Source organism: Diospyros lotus, chromosome 11 (genome assembly GCF_014633365.1).
Source record: "Diospyros lotus cultivar Yz01 chromosome 11, ASM1463336v1, whole genome shotgun sequence".
NCBI classification, from domain to species: domain Eukaryota; kingdom Viridiplantae; phylum Streptophyta; class Magnoliopsida; order Ericales; family Ebenaceae; genus Diospyros; species Diospyros lotus.
In genome coordinates, this window is record NC_068348.1 from 20810195 (window position 1) to 20831612 (window position 21418).

The window sequence follows — 21418 nt, forward strand, 5'->3', positions numbered from 1 at the left end:
GTCACCTCATCAATTGGCGCAACTCATACGCCATCATTTGGCCATCTTCGGCCTCTTGCTTGACCTAACCCGTTCGATCCCTTATCTTTACATCTCATTTCCGAGACACTAATTGATCCTCGAAAATACTTATCATTCGATCTTAACTCATCAGCTAAGTCATGTCACATCAAACTAATCATCCATGATTCGATCATCCTCGATAACCATAGTTATCTTATCTTTTATTGTAAGGATTTCGACTAATGACCTCAAATAAACAATCTCTAAATCTCTCGGACCCACAATCATGGTTACTAAGTCAACCTTACACCCAAATCATATCATCGAATCCTAACTTCAATAGCTAGATCATTATACCTACACTAACCCCTATCAGGCTTTTATTATCACTGAGAATAGTAACCGTATAGTAGAATAGTGTTTGTACATGAATAGTACACCAGGTAAGTTCTCAAGAAAGATAGGTAGGTCACAAATGGACATACTTAAATACCAAGTCTTTCCTTAGCCAGAACTTTCCTAGACATGCACTTTCACTACACAACACTTAAATCCAATAACCTCTAAGCCTTCAACCGACAATCCTCAAATCTCGAAATAGGGGTTTCGTTCTACGAACCATTAGTCTCTCCCCCCCCCCCCCCAAAGTCTCCACTTGGGATTCCTACTAATTGGTTCTATCAATATCGGATCCTCTTAAGTCTCCAAGCTGTTATTCCCTAATCTCCAAATAAGGTTTAACTCTGATATCACCCATATCAGAGTCACTTAAGGCTTCCAATAAATTTCGGCTCTAATACCAACAGTAACACCCCACTTTCTCGGGCATATTATAACTTATGACAATTCTGGGATAATAATTTTTTTTCTTTCAAACTTAAATTTAAATCATATCATTCCTCATATCTATCCCAAAATTTCAAAACATTTTCTCGAAAGAAAATTATTATACACATCAAATGCGGAAGGTAGAATCGAACCTAACATCTTAACATTGATCATAAATCAATTCTTACATCCTCATTAACCAAATGGTTATATATCATCATTCATCAAAACGTTCAGATTTCAAAGTAGCAGAACTTAAATACATGGGCTACATTTCATTCATCATTCAATTCATCATGCACTTTTCTAAGTGTCATTTCATGCCTCATTCATCTTCGTATCTACTATAATCTCCATCTGGAACATTTCAATATTTTAAGGGCAAAGCCTTAGTTAGATGATGAACCATCAAAGTAAGGGTACAGTAAACATATTCCTTGCATGAATGCAATATGCAAAATGTCCTTTCCAAAATGTCATTTCGGTTTAAGTTGACCACACCCAACTGATGCTCCTCATTTTTACAGCCTCCTTACCAGGCCGAGGTGTATGGGTGCACCCTTGGTAGAGTAGCGGTGTTAGTCCAAAATACCAAACCCCTATGCGATGCATGATTAATAATATCATCATGAACATATGCACATTTCATCATCAATACGTGTAAATGCAATCTACATGGTATATTCATATCAAGGCATGACAAAATGATAAAATCATTTACTTAAAATCGGGTTTTGGGTTGAACCACTTACAAGTCCTTTTCATAAACTAAATTTAGTTGAATAGTACTACTTATATTCTCAAGCTTATCGAGATATCTTGATATTCGCGCCTTGCCTCAAAATTTGTGCATCACCTCTATTTGCGTGCCAACCTCAAAATTCACACAAGTCACTTCAACTTTAAGCCTCAAAGCATCCTAATCACTATATTTGATTAAATAAGTATTAAAACCTATTTTCCATAATTTCACGCATTTTCTTTATTTTTCTCTCTATTTCTTCCTATTTTTCCTAAGTAAATCCAAACTAAATATTTCACTATGACAATTCGTAAAATAATATTCCTGAATTTCTGAAATTTTTTAGGAAATTTTACTTACCTTAACTTAGCATCTCAAGATTTCTCGGTATCCGTGCCCTAAACTCGAAATACGTGCCCGATCAAGTTCCTGGCTTCTAGCATGCTCCTCTAGCCCGAAATTAGTTCTTAGAATTTTTTGGGATTTTTCAACAACTTTTCCCTTATTTTTCCTATTTTTTTTATTTTTCCTACTTTCCTTTCTTTTCTTTTCTTTTCTTTTTTTTTTTCTTCTTCTTCTTCCCCCCCGCCCCTGCAACTGCCATATGCCAGTCTTCATTTTTTTTCTTTCTTTCCTTTTATTTCTTCTTTTCTTCTTTTTCACTTCTTCCTCCTCCTCCTCCTTCTTCTTCTTCTTCTTCTCCTCTCCCCTGCCTCAGCGCTGACAGCCACCAGCCCGCTGCACTGCGAGCCAACCGGCCTTGCCACCACCCACACCGGTCGCAGCTGCCCTCGCTGGCCTCCATGGCCTTGCCAGCCACCGCACCAGCCTTGCCGGATCATCGCCACACCACCAAGGCCGCCCCCTACTCTGCCCACTACCGCTGCTCACGGCTTGCTTCGCCCAGCTGCTACAACGATAACTCTGATGCTGCCATGGCAGAATTCGGCCACCTCCGCCACTTGCCGCGACCACCACCAGCCATCTCTTGCTACTGCTCGGCCTTGATCCTTCAAAGCTCTCGGCTACTCTCTCTCTCAACTCTCTGTGTTTCTTCTCCTTCTCATCTCTCTTCCTTTTATAGCCATTTTCACCGCCTTTTTCCCATCCTTCTTTGCGTGAAAAATACTTCACTTACAACCATAGAATTGCAGAGGCGTGGCTACAATCTTACAGGGTATGGGATTTGCGTGTACACATGCATGAATATATATACATATATAATTATATATATTATAGCATAATAATAGAAAATTTTCACATTTAAATTCTTAAATTCATTTCTATTTCACTTAAACAATTTTCTTATTGCAATTACACTTTTAAACATTAAATTAATTTGCATTACGATACCGAAAATCCACAATTAATAACTTCAAAGTTACTCGATAATGACGATTTCGACCCAGTGTCCTCACTGGGCTATTGTTTCATCTCGAAACCACTGAAGGGTTCCTCATTAAAAAAAACTCGAAACCCCCTCAAGCTTTCGTTGACTTCCCAAAAGTCCTCGACGACATTTCGATTTTGCAGCCTAGCTAATTGACAGCTGCATTTTAGCAATACTGAAAACTGCCTCAATTCCAATTTTTTTATTACCATAAATCTTATCTCGGAATGCTCATCGAGACCATATCCTTTTCCTTAGACATCTAAGCTCCAAGACACTCCCTACAGTCGATTCGGTATTTATAACTGCTATCAAACCAATTTTTTGATATTCTAAACTTGCTTAAATTATGTGGCAACCTTATGAAAATATGGGTTCTTACAATTAGTGACAGAACTATTTTGTCATCGATGAGTCAATAATTTTGGCGTAACATGTCCATATTTCTATTCTTGAATCAATTACCAAATTATTTGTCGCTATTTTTCAATACCATTAATGACAAAAACAGTCATCACTAATGCATCATGGATGTCGTAGTTAAAAGAAATAATTAGATGTCATCCTAATATTTTAAAGCATTAGTGACTAAAGTTTACCTTTCGCCACTGAACATCTAAATGATTATGTGCTTGGTGATGAAAGTAATTTTTCGTCACTAATGATAAAGTATTGGTGATGAAATTTTACTTGTCACTTATAAATTCGTAGATAATCATCACATTTCTTATAGTAACCAAAAATATGCGCCAATCCTTTGGAAATATGAGATAGAACAATACCTCATTGAGTCTACAAGCTTGGTTTATCAAAAATCTAAGAATAAGTGCATAAATTACAATCAACCAGATTTATGCCAAACCCACTGCATGGCACCCAAAATTTAGATGATCCAATAGCACTAAAGCAACCTAGAGGTTCTGATTTTCATCCCCAAAGAAGAAGATGAAGTCTTGCACCAAAAGAAGAAGAGGGGGAGGACATGCAAATAAATAGGAAGAGAAAACAAATGAACTTGCCTCTGATAGGTAGCCTTACCAAGGAGTAGATCCCACTAAAATCAGCCACTTTGCACCCTTATGAAGCTCCAATCCAAGATAAGAAAAAGAATGTAAATGAAATGAGAAGGAAACAAGAAGGCTAGGTGGCCGAGACGGGGGAAGAATGAGAAGAAATGGAAGAGGAAGAAGAAAATGAGAGAAGAAGAGGAGAGCTTACACGTATCAGCATCCCCTATCCTTTTAAACCACTTTTCTCATCCCTAATTTTACCCCCAAAGATTTATGCATTTGCCCTCTAGGTCCCTTTTATCAACCATTTAAATAAATGTAATTATTATACACAATCCCTCTCTTTTTATGGTTCTCTTAAATTTAACATAACACATACACACATTTAACTGGTTGCCCTTTTTCAATTTTACCTAATTTAAATTTTTTAACTTCTCAACTCATTTTAACTCTTGACTTTACCCCTTTTTGTTATTCCAGTTTATTTGACTATTTTTCCACACATGATTTAAACTACTCATAACACATTGGTTAATTTCAACATTTAAAGTAGGTAGTGCCAAAATGTAATGCACGAAAAAAATAAATAATACTGACAATAATCTAGGCCCACTAATAGGTCGTTACTTGTCTTGTTCATGTTAAGAAGTTGGAATCTAGATCTAAGAATGGTCGTTTTGTGGAATATCCTAAAAATAGTTTAAGGTATTATGTTTATTTTTTGGCTGACCAAAGAGTTATGGTCACTAGACATATTATCTTCTTAGAAGAAGAGTTCATTTAAAAGGATGGCATGGGTAAGAAAATAGATCTAGCAAGAAGAAGAGTTATGTTTCAAAAATTCCCGAACAGATTATTGAGCAAGTGGAACAACCCCATTTATCACTAGTTCTGCTAGTTAAAAAGAGGGATCAGTCATGGCACATGTGTGTGGACTATAGGGAACTTAACCAATTAAAGAAAAAGGACAAATTCCCAATACCGATGATTGATGAGTTATTGGATGAATTGCATAGTGTAGCCTTCTTCACCAAGATCAATCTGAGGCCTGGATATCATCAAATCCGAATGAGTCCTAATGATATTGAGAAGACGACTTTTTGAACTCATCAAGAGCAGTATGAGTTTCTGGTAATTCCTTTTGGTTTAACAAAAGCCCCCTCAACATTTCAATCCTTAATGAATTCAATTTCCCAAACTTACCTTCATAAATTCATTTTGGTATTTTTTGATGATATTCTTATGTATAGTAAAAATTTGGAAGAGCACTTGAAACACCTCGACATTGTATTTTCATTCATAGAACTCATAAGCTATATGTCAAAAAAGAGTAGTGTAGTTTCTGTCAGGATGAGGTGAAGTATTTGGGGCATGTCATTAGTAGCAAGGATGTAGCAGTGGAATTTGACAAAATATTGGCAATGCTCAAGTGGCCAAAACCAAAGACAATCAAGGCACTAAGAGATTTTTTGAAGTTGGCTGGTTACTACCACAAATTCATATAACAATATGGAAAGATTGTAGTGAACACTTAAAACCTAGCAAGTATACTAGTTCGTATCAAGTAATATAATGGATTTAAGTCTAAGTATCGATCCCTTATAGACTAACCTATTTAACCACTAAAATTATAGAATTACCTATCTTAAAGTTAAACTTATCAAATATTGAGAAATAAATTTAATTAATTAATTAAAATAATAAATTAAAATTGAGTTAGACAGCAGCTCAAATAAAAGAAATCAGTGGATTTTAATAAGTAAGACACATGTATGAACCTAGCTATGCAGTGTAATTATGGATTTTAAGTGAATGAATTGGTAAATTGAGTATGTCACGGCAAAATTTCCTAATGCGTTTGTTACCCTATCTCTAGGTTATAATGAGTCTATTCCCATTTAATAACTTCTTATATCTCTATGAAAGTTTAATTAAATGAAAATTATTATGATTTGTAAAATTTCTAACTTATAGTGAGACTTGTGAGTCACCTTATTGTTAAAAGTCGCACAAAGAAACTAAATTATATATTTGTTTCATTTTACTTTATGGTACCTATGGTGCAATCCCCAACTTATCTCCTCTCAATTTCAAGATTAGGCATCAAATCATGTAAATAATGATCAATCATTCATAAGCATTAAATCTAATACTACACAACTCAACATAACCTAAATTATTCAATCACATAAAATCATAAAAAATGCACCATCATACTTTCGACTATAGCATGGTCTTAGTTTAATAAATTAGTTCATGACAGAATTTGAAGAACTTTTAATAAAATTATAAACGGTATATAAACTACCTAAATCACAGTGGAATAATCGAAACCGATTTGTCTAACGACCTCCATAGGAGAAAACTATAAAAGTTTTCTTATATATTCGCCCCTTGTCCGTCCAAGGCTCGAATAGTGATGTCGAAGATAGTATATGAGCAATCAAAAACTGATTCTGATTGTTGTGTATTTTTCATAAATACGAATGAATTTCAAACAAATTCAAATTCTAAATACTTATCTTATCATTAGGGAACTTATCGCAATTCTAACAATCTTCCACTCGAGTACATAAGATAATGCTCAACTCATCTCCTCATACAGGACGTCAGGGGTGCAACATTGATGACAATGATAAGAGTACTATATCAAACAATCACCAATGCCAACATAGCACTGCTGCAAAAAGAAATAAACGAGGGTAATGTCATATATGCCTTAGATAATAAATAACACATCAATCAAATGCTTCCAATCTCTCGAGAGTAACTCTAAACAACATTTGATCATCAATCGAAGTTCTTGCACTCATGACCATCACACAGATGATTATCTGGACTATAAGTTGCAAAACTTACATGATGTGGTATAAATTATCTTTTCTAAAATTTGAATCAATCCATCTCTTGGTTCAACCACTTGCCTAGTCATGGCCCACCTAGTTGCTTTATTACTGGCCAATTGGGTGACATACTAAAGTAGTGTAACTGAACCTCAACTTCATGAAACAATTTTAGGTCAAAAGGCATATGTGAATAGGGTCCCACGTAGTGATAGAGAGAGAACAATCTTGTCACTTCCCTATAGCAGTCGTACAAGCGCATGTTGTATGACGTTGCATGCTACGGTGGAGCTCCCACTAATCAGGCATGTCACACTCAAAACACCGTACAAATATTGGCTCAATCACCACATAGGCAGTAGCCTGAGTTACTCAACTCATGAATGCTCACATCCTATTATTCTCAGGCTTAATATGGAATTCAGAATATATCCATATTTGAATTCTTTAAATAAGCCTCATCTTAGCCGTACTAAGGCCACAATAACGACCTTGAATACCCCTCATGTATCAAGGTACTTACACTAACCACATAAGTCCAAGAGTAAGCTGTCTCATCCTACACACCACAGAGGTGTCAGGGCGATCGTTTACGTGAGAGGACAGATCCAAGCCTAGGGACATTCACGAACATGTGTAACTATTTCAATGTTTTCCATATCAACAACGCAATGTCATATTATGAAAAAAGAAATAAGATAAACAAATATCCATCAACATAAATGAATATAAATGTTTTAAACAGTGATCAAATGTAGAATTGAAATTCTACGTAATCCCATACGCATCACATGAGATTCAAATACATTCATGCTATGTGGCTTTCTTAATGGGTCAGCCAACATTTCAACGCTAGGAATATAACTCAAGATCACTTCCTTGTCCCTAATTAATCCCCTAATGTAGTGATATCTTCTTCCTATGTGCTTTCCTCTATCATGGAATTTGGGGTCGTGTGCGAACTGCATCGCAGCCATATTATCGATACGAATCTCGACAGGTTCATCAGCCTGAGTTGTTACCCCGAACTCTAGAAGGAAAGCACTAAGCCAAGATGCATGTCTTCTTCCTATGTGCTTTCCTCTATCATGGAATTTGGGGTCGTGTGCGAACTGCATCGCAGCCATATTATCAATAAGAATCTCGACAGGTTCATCAGCCTGAGTTGTTACCCCGAACTCTCGCACGAAGGAAAGCACTAAGCCAGGATGCATGTCTTCCAGCTTTTGAGCTATTCATATATTTTTCTTCTATGGTCGACTGAGCAACGCAATCTTGCTTCTTGCTTCGCCAAGAAATAGAGCCTCCACCAAGAGTGAAAACATATGCTGATGTGGAGACACTATCATCTATATCTCTACCAAAATCAACACGTACTTTCATATCTTTACATTGGAAAGCTAGAACATAATCATAAGTACCATGTAGATACCTCATGATTCTCTTGACAACTTTCCAGTGTTTCTCACGTAGATTACTTTGGTATCTTCTTACTAGCCCAACGGTGAAGCAAATATCAGGACGAGTACACTTTATTAGGTACATGAGACTTCCAACAGCACTGGCGTGTATGGTTTCTTTTCCATTAGTTTCTTTTCTTCCTTTGTTTTGGGGCACTGACTAGTACTCAAGGTGCAACCCTTATCAACCAAAGTATCAACAGGCTTTAAGTTAACCATATTAAGCCATTCAAGGATCTTATGAAGGTAAGTCTCTTGAGACAAACTCAAAAGCCTCCTTGAGCGATCCCTCAAGATCTTAACTCCGAGGATATAACTCACTTCCCCTAAATCCTTCATCTCAAAGACAAAGGATAGCCATTCCTTAATGGCATTGATCATCTCTAATTTGTTTCCAACCAATAAGATGTTATCTACATATAAGGACAAAATCAAGAACCCATCTCTTATCCGTTGGACATACATATAATGGTCTTCCTCCATCATGGTCAAACCTATGGAAGTGATGGCTTCATGAAACCATAGATACCATTATTTAGACAACTGCTTGAGACCATATATGGATCGTTTGAGACGGCACACTTTGCCCTCATGCCCTTCAGTAAAAAAATCGATAAGTTGATCCATGTATATCTCCTTGTCTAGTTCTCCATTGAGAAATGTTATCTTGACATTAATCTAGTATAGCTCAAGATCTAAATGAGCAACAATGACTAGAATCACAAAAATAGAGTAAAATCTCACCACAAGAAAAAATGTCTCCAAGAAATGCATACCCTCCATTTAGGTGTATCCCTTCGCGATCAGCCAAGCTTTATACTTATCGATCGATCCATCATCTCGGCGTTAGACTTTCAAGACCCACTGGTTGCCAATTACCTCTCTATTTGGTGGAAGATCGATAAGTTCCCTCGCCTTATTCTTATCCATTGAGTCCATTCCTCTTTCATAGTGATTAACCATTGATCTCGGTTTGGGGAGGTTAAGACTTCTTCATAAGAAGTCGGCTCAGTGTCATATAACATGGCACACATAAGTACCCTTCCCTCAATATCATCAAAATGACGACGAGGGATAAGCTCATGTTGGCTATGTCGAATTACTTGAGTCTCCAAAGTACTGTCTATGAGTTCACTCCCATTAACTGTAGGAATCCTCCCACTAACTAAATGCACTTCCTATTATAACTCATACAATTGGGAGTCCTTATCAACCTCACCAATTCTTGGGAACTCATCCTCAAGAAACTCTACATCCTGAGATTTTATCTCAATCAAACCCCCACTAGGATGTTCACCATATATGACGTATCCTTTTGAACCCATAGGATACCAAATGAACACTTTCTTGCTAGCTCTTGGTCCAAGTTTTCCATACTTGTGGGATGTGCTATGAACATATCTAGCTAACCCCCAAGGCTGCAAGTGATCCAAGTTCTAGCTTCTACCAGTCCATAACTCATAAGGGGTAAAGGGCACAGACTTGCTTAGAACACGATTAAAAATGTAAACGACAGTCAACAATGCATTTCCCCATAAACTAATTAGGAGATTCATTTGTGCCAACATCGATCTAACCATTTCCAACAAAGTCCTATTCCGACGTTCTGCAACACCATTTTGTTGCGGAGTGCCAAGAATCGTCAAGTGTCGAACTATACATTTTTCCTCACATAGACTTCTAAACTGATTAGAAACATATTCACGGCCTCTTTCAGTTCAAAGAGTTTTTAAGCTCTTCTCCATCTGAATTTCAATCTCATGCACAAAGCGTCTAAAGCAATCTAAAGCTTCTGACTTATGAGAAATCAAATACACATAACCAAAATGTGAGTAATTGTCTATAAAAGTAATAAAGTATGATGCACCATGATGTGCCCTCACATTCATAGGACCGCATATGTTAGAGTGTACTAACTCCAAAGGATAAGATGCATGGGAAGCCTTACTAAAAGGTTTCCTCTTGGCCTTACCAGCTAAACAAGGCTTACACACAATGAGCCTCACTTTATTGAGAGATCCCAGTAGACCTTCTCGTGCTAGCCTTGCCAGCCTTTCTTGGCACACATGGCCAAGTCTTTTGTGCCATAAATCACAATCAACATTTATGATAAAAGAAGTTGAAGAAACTAAAGCAATAGAATGGTTATCATAAACATGATCAAAATTAAGTTTGAAAAAACCATTCACTAAGAAACCATTACCAAAAAATATATCATCCAAATAGATGTTCACACCAATATCACGAAAAAGAAAAGAATAACCTTATCCTAATAAACATGCTATTGATAATAGATTACACCAGACTCCATGAGCATACATAACGTCCTTCAGGAGTAGACTCTTGCCATTCTTCATCTTGAGCTGGAACGAACCAGCTCCAAGAACTTCTTGTGTGCCATTCCTAAGCGTGACCTATTGAGTCCCTGTTGGAACCCGATGGTAATCCACAAACCCTTCTTTCTTAACACTTATATGTTGGGTAGCTCCTGTATCCACAATCTACTCAGAACGTGAGTATGCAACTAATTGATGTGAGTAAACATGAATCAAAAGGGAATAAGAAGAGAAATGTAACTTATTCGACTCTGGACAATCCCGAGCGAAGTGACCATTCTTCTTACAATTGTAGCATTTCAGTTTAGACAAGTCTTTCTTTCCACGTGCCCCTCTCTTGGCCTTCTTGCCCTTGTTAATCTTAGGTGATGCCCTTGATCCTTGTTTCTTGCATTTGGGCCCAAAGCCCTCATGCCTATCAACCTTGGCTACAAAAGACGTTGCACAGTTCACCGCTTTGATGCACTCCACCTCAAGCTCCAAGTCACGTGAAATATCATCAAAAGTTTTGATATTTTTGCTGTGTCATAAAAAGCTTCACCTAAGACCACTCAAGGTCAGGCAAGGATCTGATCATCAGTAAGTGCTACTCTTGCACATTGAAGATCTCTAATCAGTGAACCCATCACTCTCAAATGCTCAGCCATGTTATGCCTCGGGTTCTTAACATATTGTTGAAATTTTCATTGTAAAGCATGAAGTTGTGTTGCAAATGTCTGACCAAAAGTGATTTTCAACTTTTGTTACATTTCCATGGCAGTCTAGCAAGACTCAAACTGGCCCATGAGGTCAGCCCGCATGCTAACAAGCATCGCAAGGTGAGCATAACGGTCACTCTCAAACCATTTGTCATAGGCCCGTTGTGTCACCAAGGAAACATTTTCCCCTTGCGGCATGGGATGTGAAGTCTCTAAAATGTCCCATACTTTCTCCATTTGAAATAGATATTGAATTTGCTTCTCCCATATGGAGTAATTGGATCCATCCAACTTTTCTATCCTAGTCATGCTTCTAACAACTAAACTGATGGCCATTGATCAATGAATCAGGCACAACATAAGATATTCAATGCACATGTTCAAGGTAAACAATTAAATCAAATATTTAGCTATGCATTTCAGGATCAACAGATCGTTAGGCCTGAAAGTCATCACCCATGATGCACAACTAAAAATGCTTTGACTCAATTACTTATGTGGAACTAATCCATTAAATCCAACAATACATTAGGACTCACACAAGGCCCAAGATCGGTACTAAATCGAAATTAATTATTAATAAGCAAATAAAACTAAATATTTGCAAACAACAGATAACTAATTAAGTTAATTTCTATTGAGCAAAAATATGCCACATCACATCATCACATCTATTTATAATTTTAGACTCAAAATTAAACTTATTAATTTATGGTCTAAAAGAATAATCCAAACAATTATCATGACAAAATTAAAACACATATTAAATGTCATGAAAACAATATTACTAATTACAAAAATTAATATTCCAGAATTGGATATTCAAAAAATAATTCTAGATTTTTTTTGTAATCTCAAAATGGATTTATTATTTAATTTATAATTTTAGGCTTAAAATTAAACTAATTAATTCATGGCCCAAAAGCATAATCCATATAATTAAATAAAAACCCACAATATGACCCAATACAAAATTGAGGCCCAAATGATTTTAATTAAAAACTGATCCAATTTTCAACTAAATAGCCCAAGCCTAGTTCAATTGGAACAAATCCACTAGCTAGATCTGATCTTGGATCTTTAAATGAAACAAGCCAAACCTATTTGGATCTGACCTAGTGGGTCAACCCAACACTTAGTGGGTCTTCTTCCCCATCACATCAATTAGGGTTTTCCTTTTTGAACTAGCGTCGTCGTCGCCTTCTCCTTCCCTGTCTTACTTCGCTATCGGCCACCTTTCCATCCCTTTCGCCTCTCATCGCCGTTAGCCACCTCTTCTCCTTCTTCTTCTTCTTCATCCCTCATCACCGACAGCTTTGACTGCCTGCTTGCATCCATTTACAATGGTCACAGGGGCTATCATTCATGCAAGGAAGACAAAGGAAGGAAGACCAGAAGCAATGCAGCGATGAAGGACGCCATAGCTGACGACACGCACCATCGACGATGACTAACGACACCATGGTCACTGATGTCGCCACCTTCTCTCACTGGCCGTGACAAACCAAGCCTCTAGCGACTGGCATACGCAACTGGTCATGGCCAATCGACACGCGGCTATAAACCATGGAAAAACTGCCCCACATTAGCCTGCGACGGACCTCCCACTAGCCGCGACATACGCAGCCGTCGAGGACGACCTCACTTCACGCCTCTCCGCCTTCGACACCAAAGCATCACCCGCGAATCGCAAGATACGCGACCATCCATCATGCCAGAGATTTCACAGAAAATCCATGGAAGAAGACCCATGAGCAGCAAGTCCAGCAGCCATGACAAATGTGGCCTCCAACACCGACCTCAGTCATCGTGAGGATGACCGACGAGTAGCAAGCCCAGCAGCCATGACGAACATGGCCGCCGGCTACTGCCTCAATCATATTTGTATTGTAGCGGACAAAATATAATTTTACACGTAAAAATACCACAAGTTACAAAAATTCGTGAATATAAATAGTCAATCACAACGGTGTAGACAAATAAACAAAACTCTAATACCACTAAAGAACTTTTAATAAAATTATAAACGGTATGTAAAATACCTGAATCGCAACGGAATAATCAAAATCAATTTGTTTAATGATCTCCCAAAAAAAATTATAAAATCTTTCTTATATTATATTCGGCCGCCACTCAAGTCTTCTGTCTTTCCCCTCTGTTCGTTCCCAACTCCACTGTTTATGATTATTATTATATATAAATGCATGGCCACGCTAGTCCTCCTCCAATTTCAATTCTCCTTGAATTGCAAATTATTTAATTCTACTCCACCACTATCTCCAATTGTCGCTTCTAATTTATTATATTTTATTTCGCTTGGCTGCTCTTCTAATTCCAATCTTCTAATTTATTAATTATTAATTATTTAATTATATGATAATATTAATTTTAAAATTAACATTATAAATTAATTAATTTATAGGCAATCATGATTACCCTTTGCCTTGGCTCTTTGTAGTGAGTGCATATGTGGATTCTGGAGAAGTAATTGCTTGTTCTTTTCATTAGGCCCATCCAATCACCTTCCCCTTTCTCTTCCCATTTTTGAAATTGCTTTACACCTGGTACTGCTTTCTAATGCTACATGGTGCAGTTGCTGGTTTGAAATTGAGATCTGTGAGTGAATGAGAGGAGAGGCTCCTGTTGGCTGGTACGTAGCATCATCTTCAGACAGACAACACCTACTTGAAGATAAATTAACTATCTTATGAAGGGGGTTTGCTCCTTTACTTCTTTTTTTTTATCTTGTTTACTTTCTTTTTCAAGTACACCAGTGAGCGTTGCAGTTACTTTGCTTGTTTCTCCATTTGGAGTTTCTCTGAAACAGAATTGTCTTTCCCTGACAACATGCACTGCTGCTAGAGAAAACAATGCAATGGTGATAAGTGATAACACTTCATCTTGATGGTGTGGTATTACTTGTTATGTGTTTAGATTTTAAGTATCTGGTAATTTGGGATTTGACCACCACCCACAGTGACGGATGCAGTAGTGAGCAGAGCAACTCACAACAAAAAATATTGTTGAGATTTGATTAGCACCCATGCTTATGGGGATATGTGACGTAGATCTATGATATCAAACCGAGCAATGAATGAAGAGATTTGACCACCACCCATGCTTATTGTGGACTAGCGTGAGGGAATGAACCCCCCTCCCCCTCGCCCCTCCAAGCCAAGCCATGCCAAGACATAGCTTAGAACTACTTGTCAATGAAACAACTCCAACTACCTCTACTTCGAGCACCTAAGTCTTTCTACAGTTTTTTTTATTATTATTTTTTATTTTCATTTACAAAATAAAATATTATTATGATTGACAATTATAATTTTTTTTAATTTTATATTTGACTTTTTTTCATTTATATAATTGTTCATCTTAACATCTCTTTTTTTTGGGAGGAGGGGGGGGGGGGTCATTGGAGACTTAAGTCATCGAAGATTACCAATGACTCATTTGGCCAATCAACATCTAATTGTCCTAAGTCGTCACAATATTAAGTTGTTAGCATGATTTCTAAAAAGTTTTGGAAATCATCTTTGCAATAGTAGTAGTCAACATTGGTGAATGTTGAAGGGTGACATTGCAAGAGAAGAGAATAAATATATAAATGAAAAAAACAAAAGACATGCATAAATTATCTAATATATATTTAATAGTCAATTTTATTATATTTAATATTTTTATCTTTAATTATATTATATTTAAAAAAAATTGGGGTATATAAGAAAATTATAGAAGCCCCTTCCCCTTCTAATGTTGCAAATGACAACCTCCATAGAGATGATGCCACATTGATTATGTGCAAATGACCACCTCCATAGGGAGGATGCAACATGGTTTAACATAATCATTCAATTTCACCACTTGCTTGCTTGGTGGGTTTGATAGAATGTTGTGACTTCATTGGACCATGTGACACTTTTCATTCCCTCCATAATAACTTTATGACAATGGATGAGACAATAAAATCCAAATAAAAATTGTAAAACAATGTTCACAATTTTGAAACTTGAATGTCTGATAAGTTTTTCAAAAAAAAAAATAATAATAATTTTCATATATTTGTTTTTAATTAAAACAATGCAATATTATCCATTCTAGTGTTGTTCTTTTAATTATCGTTTTTCATATATATATTGAATACATGTTTTGTATATTATTGAATAAATTTAGAGAATTTATTATTCAGTGCACACTCAAAAATAAAAAAATAATAATTATAAATTATCATCAATTGAGTGGAAAAAAAAAATAATCTAACTCATTGATGACAATTATAAACATATCACTCTCATAACTTGATTAATTTCATCCTATAGGGCCAATTGCTTGGTTAGGGTAGGATGAAATTGAGGATGTCGATGATGGAAGCAATTGGCCCGATAGATATAGAAGCACTTCAACTTAGAATCATAGTACTAAAGTACAATGATGAAAGCAAACATGCTCCTATGATCTACCTAAAAAATGCATACAGCAAGGTGAGATGGAAGTTGGACCAAGCTCATTGGTTAGGCTGCTTGCTGCTAAGATACAAATTATTAAGTAAAAAATACATATCCTAAGTGGTCTTTAGGGCCAAAAAGGTCTTATTGTTTTCCTCTCCAACGCAGTCCTAACACCCACTTGGGCTCCCCACTCCTTTAGTGGAAGACAGAGACGTGGCAATTCTATCATCCTTCAAGGCCCCCTACATCTTCACCTATAAATATATTGGGTTTCATATGAGCTTTCCGTCCCAAAACTCTCTTTATTTATTTTCTTCTTAGACAATAGCTCTCTTTCTTTTATTGCACTGTGATTTTCTGATCTAGACAACAATGGGTTTTGCAGCTAAGAGCTATTACTCGCTTCTTTGCATGTTGGTTCTTTTGACCACAATCTGTTATTCCCATAGTAATTATGTGTCTTCTAGAGCAACCTATTACCGCAGTCCTGACAACTTAGGAACTTCAAGTATGTATTACACTAATCTATTACCATAAGCACACGATATTTTGTACATGTGTATTGTGCATTTACTTATATTGATTATCTTATTGCAAAGATTGATATGCGTTTGATGATGTCAATTTAGCTGGGGCTTGCGGGTATGGTGAATTTGGACGAAGAGTCAATGGTGCCAATGTGGCAGGAGTTTCCATGCTGTACAGGAATGGATCTGGCTGTGGTGCATGCTATCAGGTAATTCAAATAAAGCACCTAGCATATTATGGAAGACCTACACTTGTAATAAGACTTGACTTTAACCTACTAGGTCTTGAAGTACCAGGTTAATCAAATTAAAAAAAAAAAAAAAGAAGAAGAAGATGAAAAAGGAACAAGTGGATAGTGATTGTGGTGCTCATGACTTTATACTACACTTTTTCTAAAAGACAATAAACAGATAGCCTATAAAATGTCATTCTTCCAAACAGTTGCCCTCGGATCTAAAAGCATAAAATAATATTTAATACTAAAAAGTTTACCTACTGCAGGTTAGATGCAAGATACCCAAACTTTGCAATGATGATGGAGTGAAAGTAGTGGTCACAGATTACGGCGAAGGAGATAGGACAGACTTCATCCTCAGCACTCGTGCCTATGCAAGATTGGCTATTCCAAATGCAGCCTCGAAGTTGTTTCCTTTTGGCGTAGTTGACGTTGAATACCAAAGAATTCCCTGTCGGTACCCAGGTTACAATCTCAAGGTCAAGGTTCATGAGTATAGCAAGTTCCCGGGGTATCTGGCTGTGCTTGTATTGTACCAAGCTGGCGTATATGACATCACTGCTTTAGAAGTGTGGCAGGTACGGTCGCGTAAATAGAATTTAGTATGTAGTTTAATGGATATAATATGCAAATTAATAAAGTTTTTGCAACTTATATCAATTTGAACTAGATTGATTGGTTAGTTGATCAATGTTATTTTCTTGTTGATTTTATTGCAGGAAGATGAGCTAGAATGGAAGTGCATGAGGAGGGCCTTCGGTACAGTATGGGACCTACCCGGCCCACCATCTGGTCCACTTACATTCAGGGCCCAAGTGAGTGACAACGGAGGCACAAAATGGGTGCAGATGACAGAAGTCGTTCCTAGTGAATGGAAGGCTGGGGTTGTGTATGACACACCCATTCAATTGTCTTAAACAAACCCCTACCCTGCAAACTCCCTATCCTTATATACATATAAAATAATTATCAAAAAGTTGTAGACAAGCTCCCAGTTGCATGTTAAGTATTAGTTACTAGTAGTTTTGATTAATAGTAGTAGTGTTTGTTCTCTAGACTAGAGCTAGTATTCTGCAGCTTTCTCGATAAAGGGTTGGTTTGTACCATGTTGAAGAATAAAAGTTTGCTTATCAAATCTATATATCAATGGTTGTATAAGATTCCAAGAGAGCATTGATCACCATGCAAGATAGCTTAAATGGGAAACAAAAATTGTTGGATTTAGATGACAGTAAGAGATCGACTTAATCTCAATACCGAGAAATCAGTTCAAATTGTTTGGCCCTTTTTGTACTACAATGTCACTGCAGAATAAAATATAGGAATTGGAAGAGATAAGTGTGTATTTTATATTCCATATTCACACAGACATAGAGAATAAAATTTCGTCACCAATACTTTATCATTAGTGACGAAAAATTACTTTCATCGCCAAGCACAAAATCATTTAGATGTTTAGTGACGAAAGGTAAACTTTAGTCACGAATGCTCTAAAATATTAGGACAACACCAAATTATTCTTTTGACTACGACATCCATGATGCATTAGTGAAGAATGTTTTTGTCATTAATGGTATTAAAAATAGCGACAAATAATTTGGTCACTGATTCAAGAACAAAAATATGGACATGTTACGCCAAAATTATTGACTTATCAATGACAAAACAGTTCTGTCAGCAATAGTATTAATTATTAGCAACCAACTTTTTCGTCAATATTTTAAAGATATAAACCAATGGTGAAAATTGTAACTTATTGGTGACGAAACAATTTTATAGTCATTAGATAACACATTTAGTGACGAAATTCTGTCACTTTTTTTAAGAATAAAAAATGTGAGCAAATTAGCTGTAAAATTAATAATTTTACATAAACTTTTACTAATAATAGTATTTAACTATTAACAAATAGTTTTATCTCTAATTTAGAGATAAAATATGGACAACAAGTAATAAACTAATTATTAATAATGAATAAACATCCATTAGAAAATTAAAATTTTTACTGGTGCTCATTATTTACAATAATTAAATAAAAAGACTAATCAATTTAAAATTGTCAAGTAATAAAAATAAAATAACAACAAAACCCGTTATACATATCTAGTTGATGTATGAGCATATATAATTGTTACTAAAAATAAATTAGCAACAATGTTATTTAGAAAATATCAACTTAATAAAAATTATATAATTTAATTGTCTAATAATGCTATTTAAACACAATGTTTGTATGAAAAGTTTATATACTCAAAAAATTATAAACACTTTCTCAAAAAATTCACAACCTTTTTTCAAAAAATTATCAACTGATTTCAAAAGTTTTAAACACTTCTACAAAGTAAAAGTGTTCATAATTTTTGAGAAATTATTAATAATTTTATGAAAAATATTTTTAATTTTATTTACAAATATAAATTGAAATGGCATTACCAAAAAAAGGTATTTCATATGATTATCTAATATATTTTTTGAATCTTTTTTAGTGTGTTCTGAGAAGCAATCAAATCATAGTTCAAATAAATCAATTCTTATAATTGATTTATATATTAATACAAATAAAATTTAAATTAAATTAGCACAAATTAAAACTGCACATTAAAATTTTTATAAAAGAAAAAAATCAATTTCAAATTTTAAAACATTTTTTGAAAAATAATTAAACTTTTATGAATTTAAAATAAAACGATCCACAAAATGTTACACTCAATAACATAATAAAACTATAATAGTAAACCATTGAACTGTAGGGAGTCGCAACCCGACAACCCTTAAGAAGAAAGCTGAGGTGGAGTCCCTAAAGAAGAGATAAAAACCTACAGAAACACAACGAGAGCATAATATACATAGATAAGTTGTCAAGTTCGGAGAAAACTATACACAACAAGAACCACTAGCCAGTCACTAGGGTATTACCTTACACGTCAAAAAAAACAAAACCACATCCTCCCGCACCCAAGAACAGCAACCATTCTCGCAAGGGTCTTCAGTTGGGATTGCCTTGCAAACACTCAACCCTATCAGATCAGATACTGTCCTCAACCTTCATTTTTCCCTTACCTGGAATGATGGAGAGGAATAGTGAGTCACAAGACTCAGCAAGCATAAGGAAACAGAAAGGATACAAGCCTATAGAGACTACCTTGCCCGCATTCCGCACACAAACCGTGCCATGAATCACAACTCAGACTATACAATAACACATGCAATAATGCACAAGTAATGAACTGAGGACCCACACATAGGACACAGATCAACACCCAAGGTTCCATACCATCCTGCATGCAGCCATGAACTAGCTAGCATATCCCAAGCCAAATGTTCCCAAGCCCAAAGATCCCACAACAATTGAGCTAAAGCTTCCTCGAGACAGTCTTCCCGTCACCTGAGCATGTGGATGTACATCCTGCGGATAAATTCGCAACGCGCAATAATAACCATACAATGCAACATAGAAGGATGCAACACTATTGCAACATTGACGATGATACATAACTCTCATAAGCCACGCATCAAGCCATGTTACGCCCACATAAGAATATGGATGCCATCTAGATGCCTCCTAAACGCACACCCGTGACATACTTGCATGCTCATGCCCTTGCATATTCTAACACATGAACCCCCAAATGCCAACCACCCATAACCATGCAATAATAAAATAAAGTTGTAAGCATACAAACACCACCCCCAATACCATCTAGGAACTTATCCCCGCATGGTTAGAAATCATTCCACAAAAGAATTATAGGGCGATCCAAACACTATAAAGTCAAGTGTCCAAGGATAAAGGTTTTTAAGCGTAGATCATAGACCAACTAGGAATCAATTGATCAAACAATCAAAGAATATAAGAACTCGCATGGAAAAGAGGAGAACTTGCATAAAAAATAAAGAGCTGGCCAAATGAAAAAAGTGTGATAGTAACTTGTCTTAATTTTTCGTTTTTAAACCTCTCACAGTATATTATGGTTGTCGTCGACTCAGCTCAAGTCACTTCTTAATATTTTAAAAAAAATAATAATATATAATTTTAAGTATTGAAAATAAATTACTGAAGATTTATAGTTTTAAAGAATTTAATTGAGGGATTATATCGATACTTTTTTCAAGCAAAAAGAATTATGTACCTTCTGTTGTGAGAGATAGGGAATTAAATTATTATTATGTGTTAAAAGGTGGTCAAATATTATTATTCTACGCGTTGAGTGGCCATCAAAGGAAATGAAGTAAAATAATCGAAGGAAAGGGAGAGCAATCTGGAAGTGGCCGAAAATAAGCATTTCTTGGGATTAAAATATATACATACATAGGTGGTGAAAGTGAAGCTATGCATATGGAATTAAAATTCATGTATTATATTATAATAATAATAATAATAATAAGGAAAATTAGATGTGGGCGGCCGTGCATAACTGTATGCATGTGTATATAATGATATATTATATTAATAACATATATTATCTTAAGTTAATATATATATTATATCACATACGGTATTAATTAAATTAGCAAATAAATCATGCAATATAAAAGCAAGGGAAGTGGGAGGAGTCTTCCATGAGCAGCCACGCGTCCAGCTCCAATTTCTCTTCAAATCTCACCCCAAATGGCTTAATTGATAGTCTCGGGGAATGTGAGAAACTTGGTTGCCGAGGTAGGAAAATGCCTATAAATAGGTGAGGAAGGTTGAGGGAATCGGGAGAGAAATGAGATGTGCGGAGAAGGGAATTCTGTGGAAAAAAATTAAAAGAAAGTTGGACATTGTGTGTCAAGGGTTTGGAGTCATGGCGTTGACCTATCAGATAATTTTTAGCAGTATAAAAGGCGTTATCTCAGGCAAATTATCGTTCTCTTTTACTCCCAAATACAAATTCCTATTTCGTTATACTTT

The 21418-nt window shown here is 35.9% G+C and overlaps 1 protein-coding gene across 1 annotated transcript; it reads left to right on the plus strand.

The window, feature by feature from the left end:
- The first annotated feature begins 16064 nt into the window (after nucleotides 1-16064).
- Nucleotides 16065-17684, plus strand: LOC127813615 (expansin-like B1). Its single transcript, XM_052354663.1, has 4 exons — nucleotides 16065-16269; nucleotides 16391-16497; nucleotides 16791-17102; nucleotides 17244-17684. The coding sequence occupies exons 1-4, from the start codon at nucleotides 16134-16136 to the stop codon at nucleotides 17439-17441; spliced, it is 753 nt and encodes a 250-aa protein (XP_052210623.1). The 5' UTR covers nucleotides 16065-16133; the 3' UTR covers nucleotides 17442-17684.
- The last annotated feature ends 3734 nt before the right edge of the window (nucleotides 17685-21418 follow it).

Coding starts and splice junctions, on each gene's coding strand:
- LOC127813615 (XM_052354663.1), top strand. CDS start 16,134: ATGGGTTTTGCAGCTAAGAGCTATTACTCGCTTCTTTGCATGTTGGTT. Junction 16,498..16,790: donor GCTGTGGTGCATGCTATCAG/GTAATTCAAATA, acceptor TACCTACTGCAG/GTTAGATGCAAGATACCCAA. Junction 17,103..17,243: donor CTGCTTTAGAAGTGTGGCAG/GTACGGTCGCGT, acceptor ATTTTATTGCAG/GAAGATGAGCTAGAATGGAA.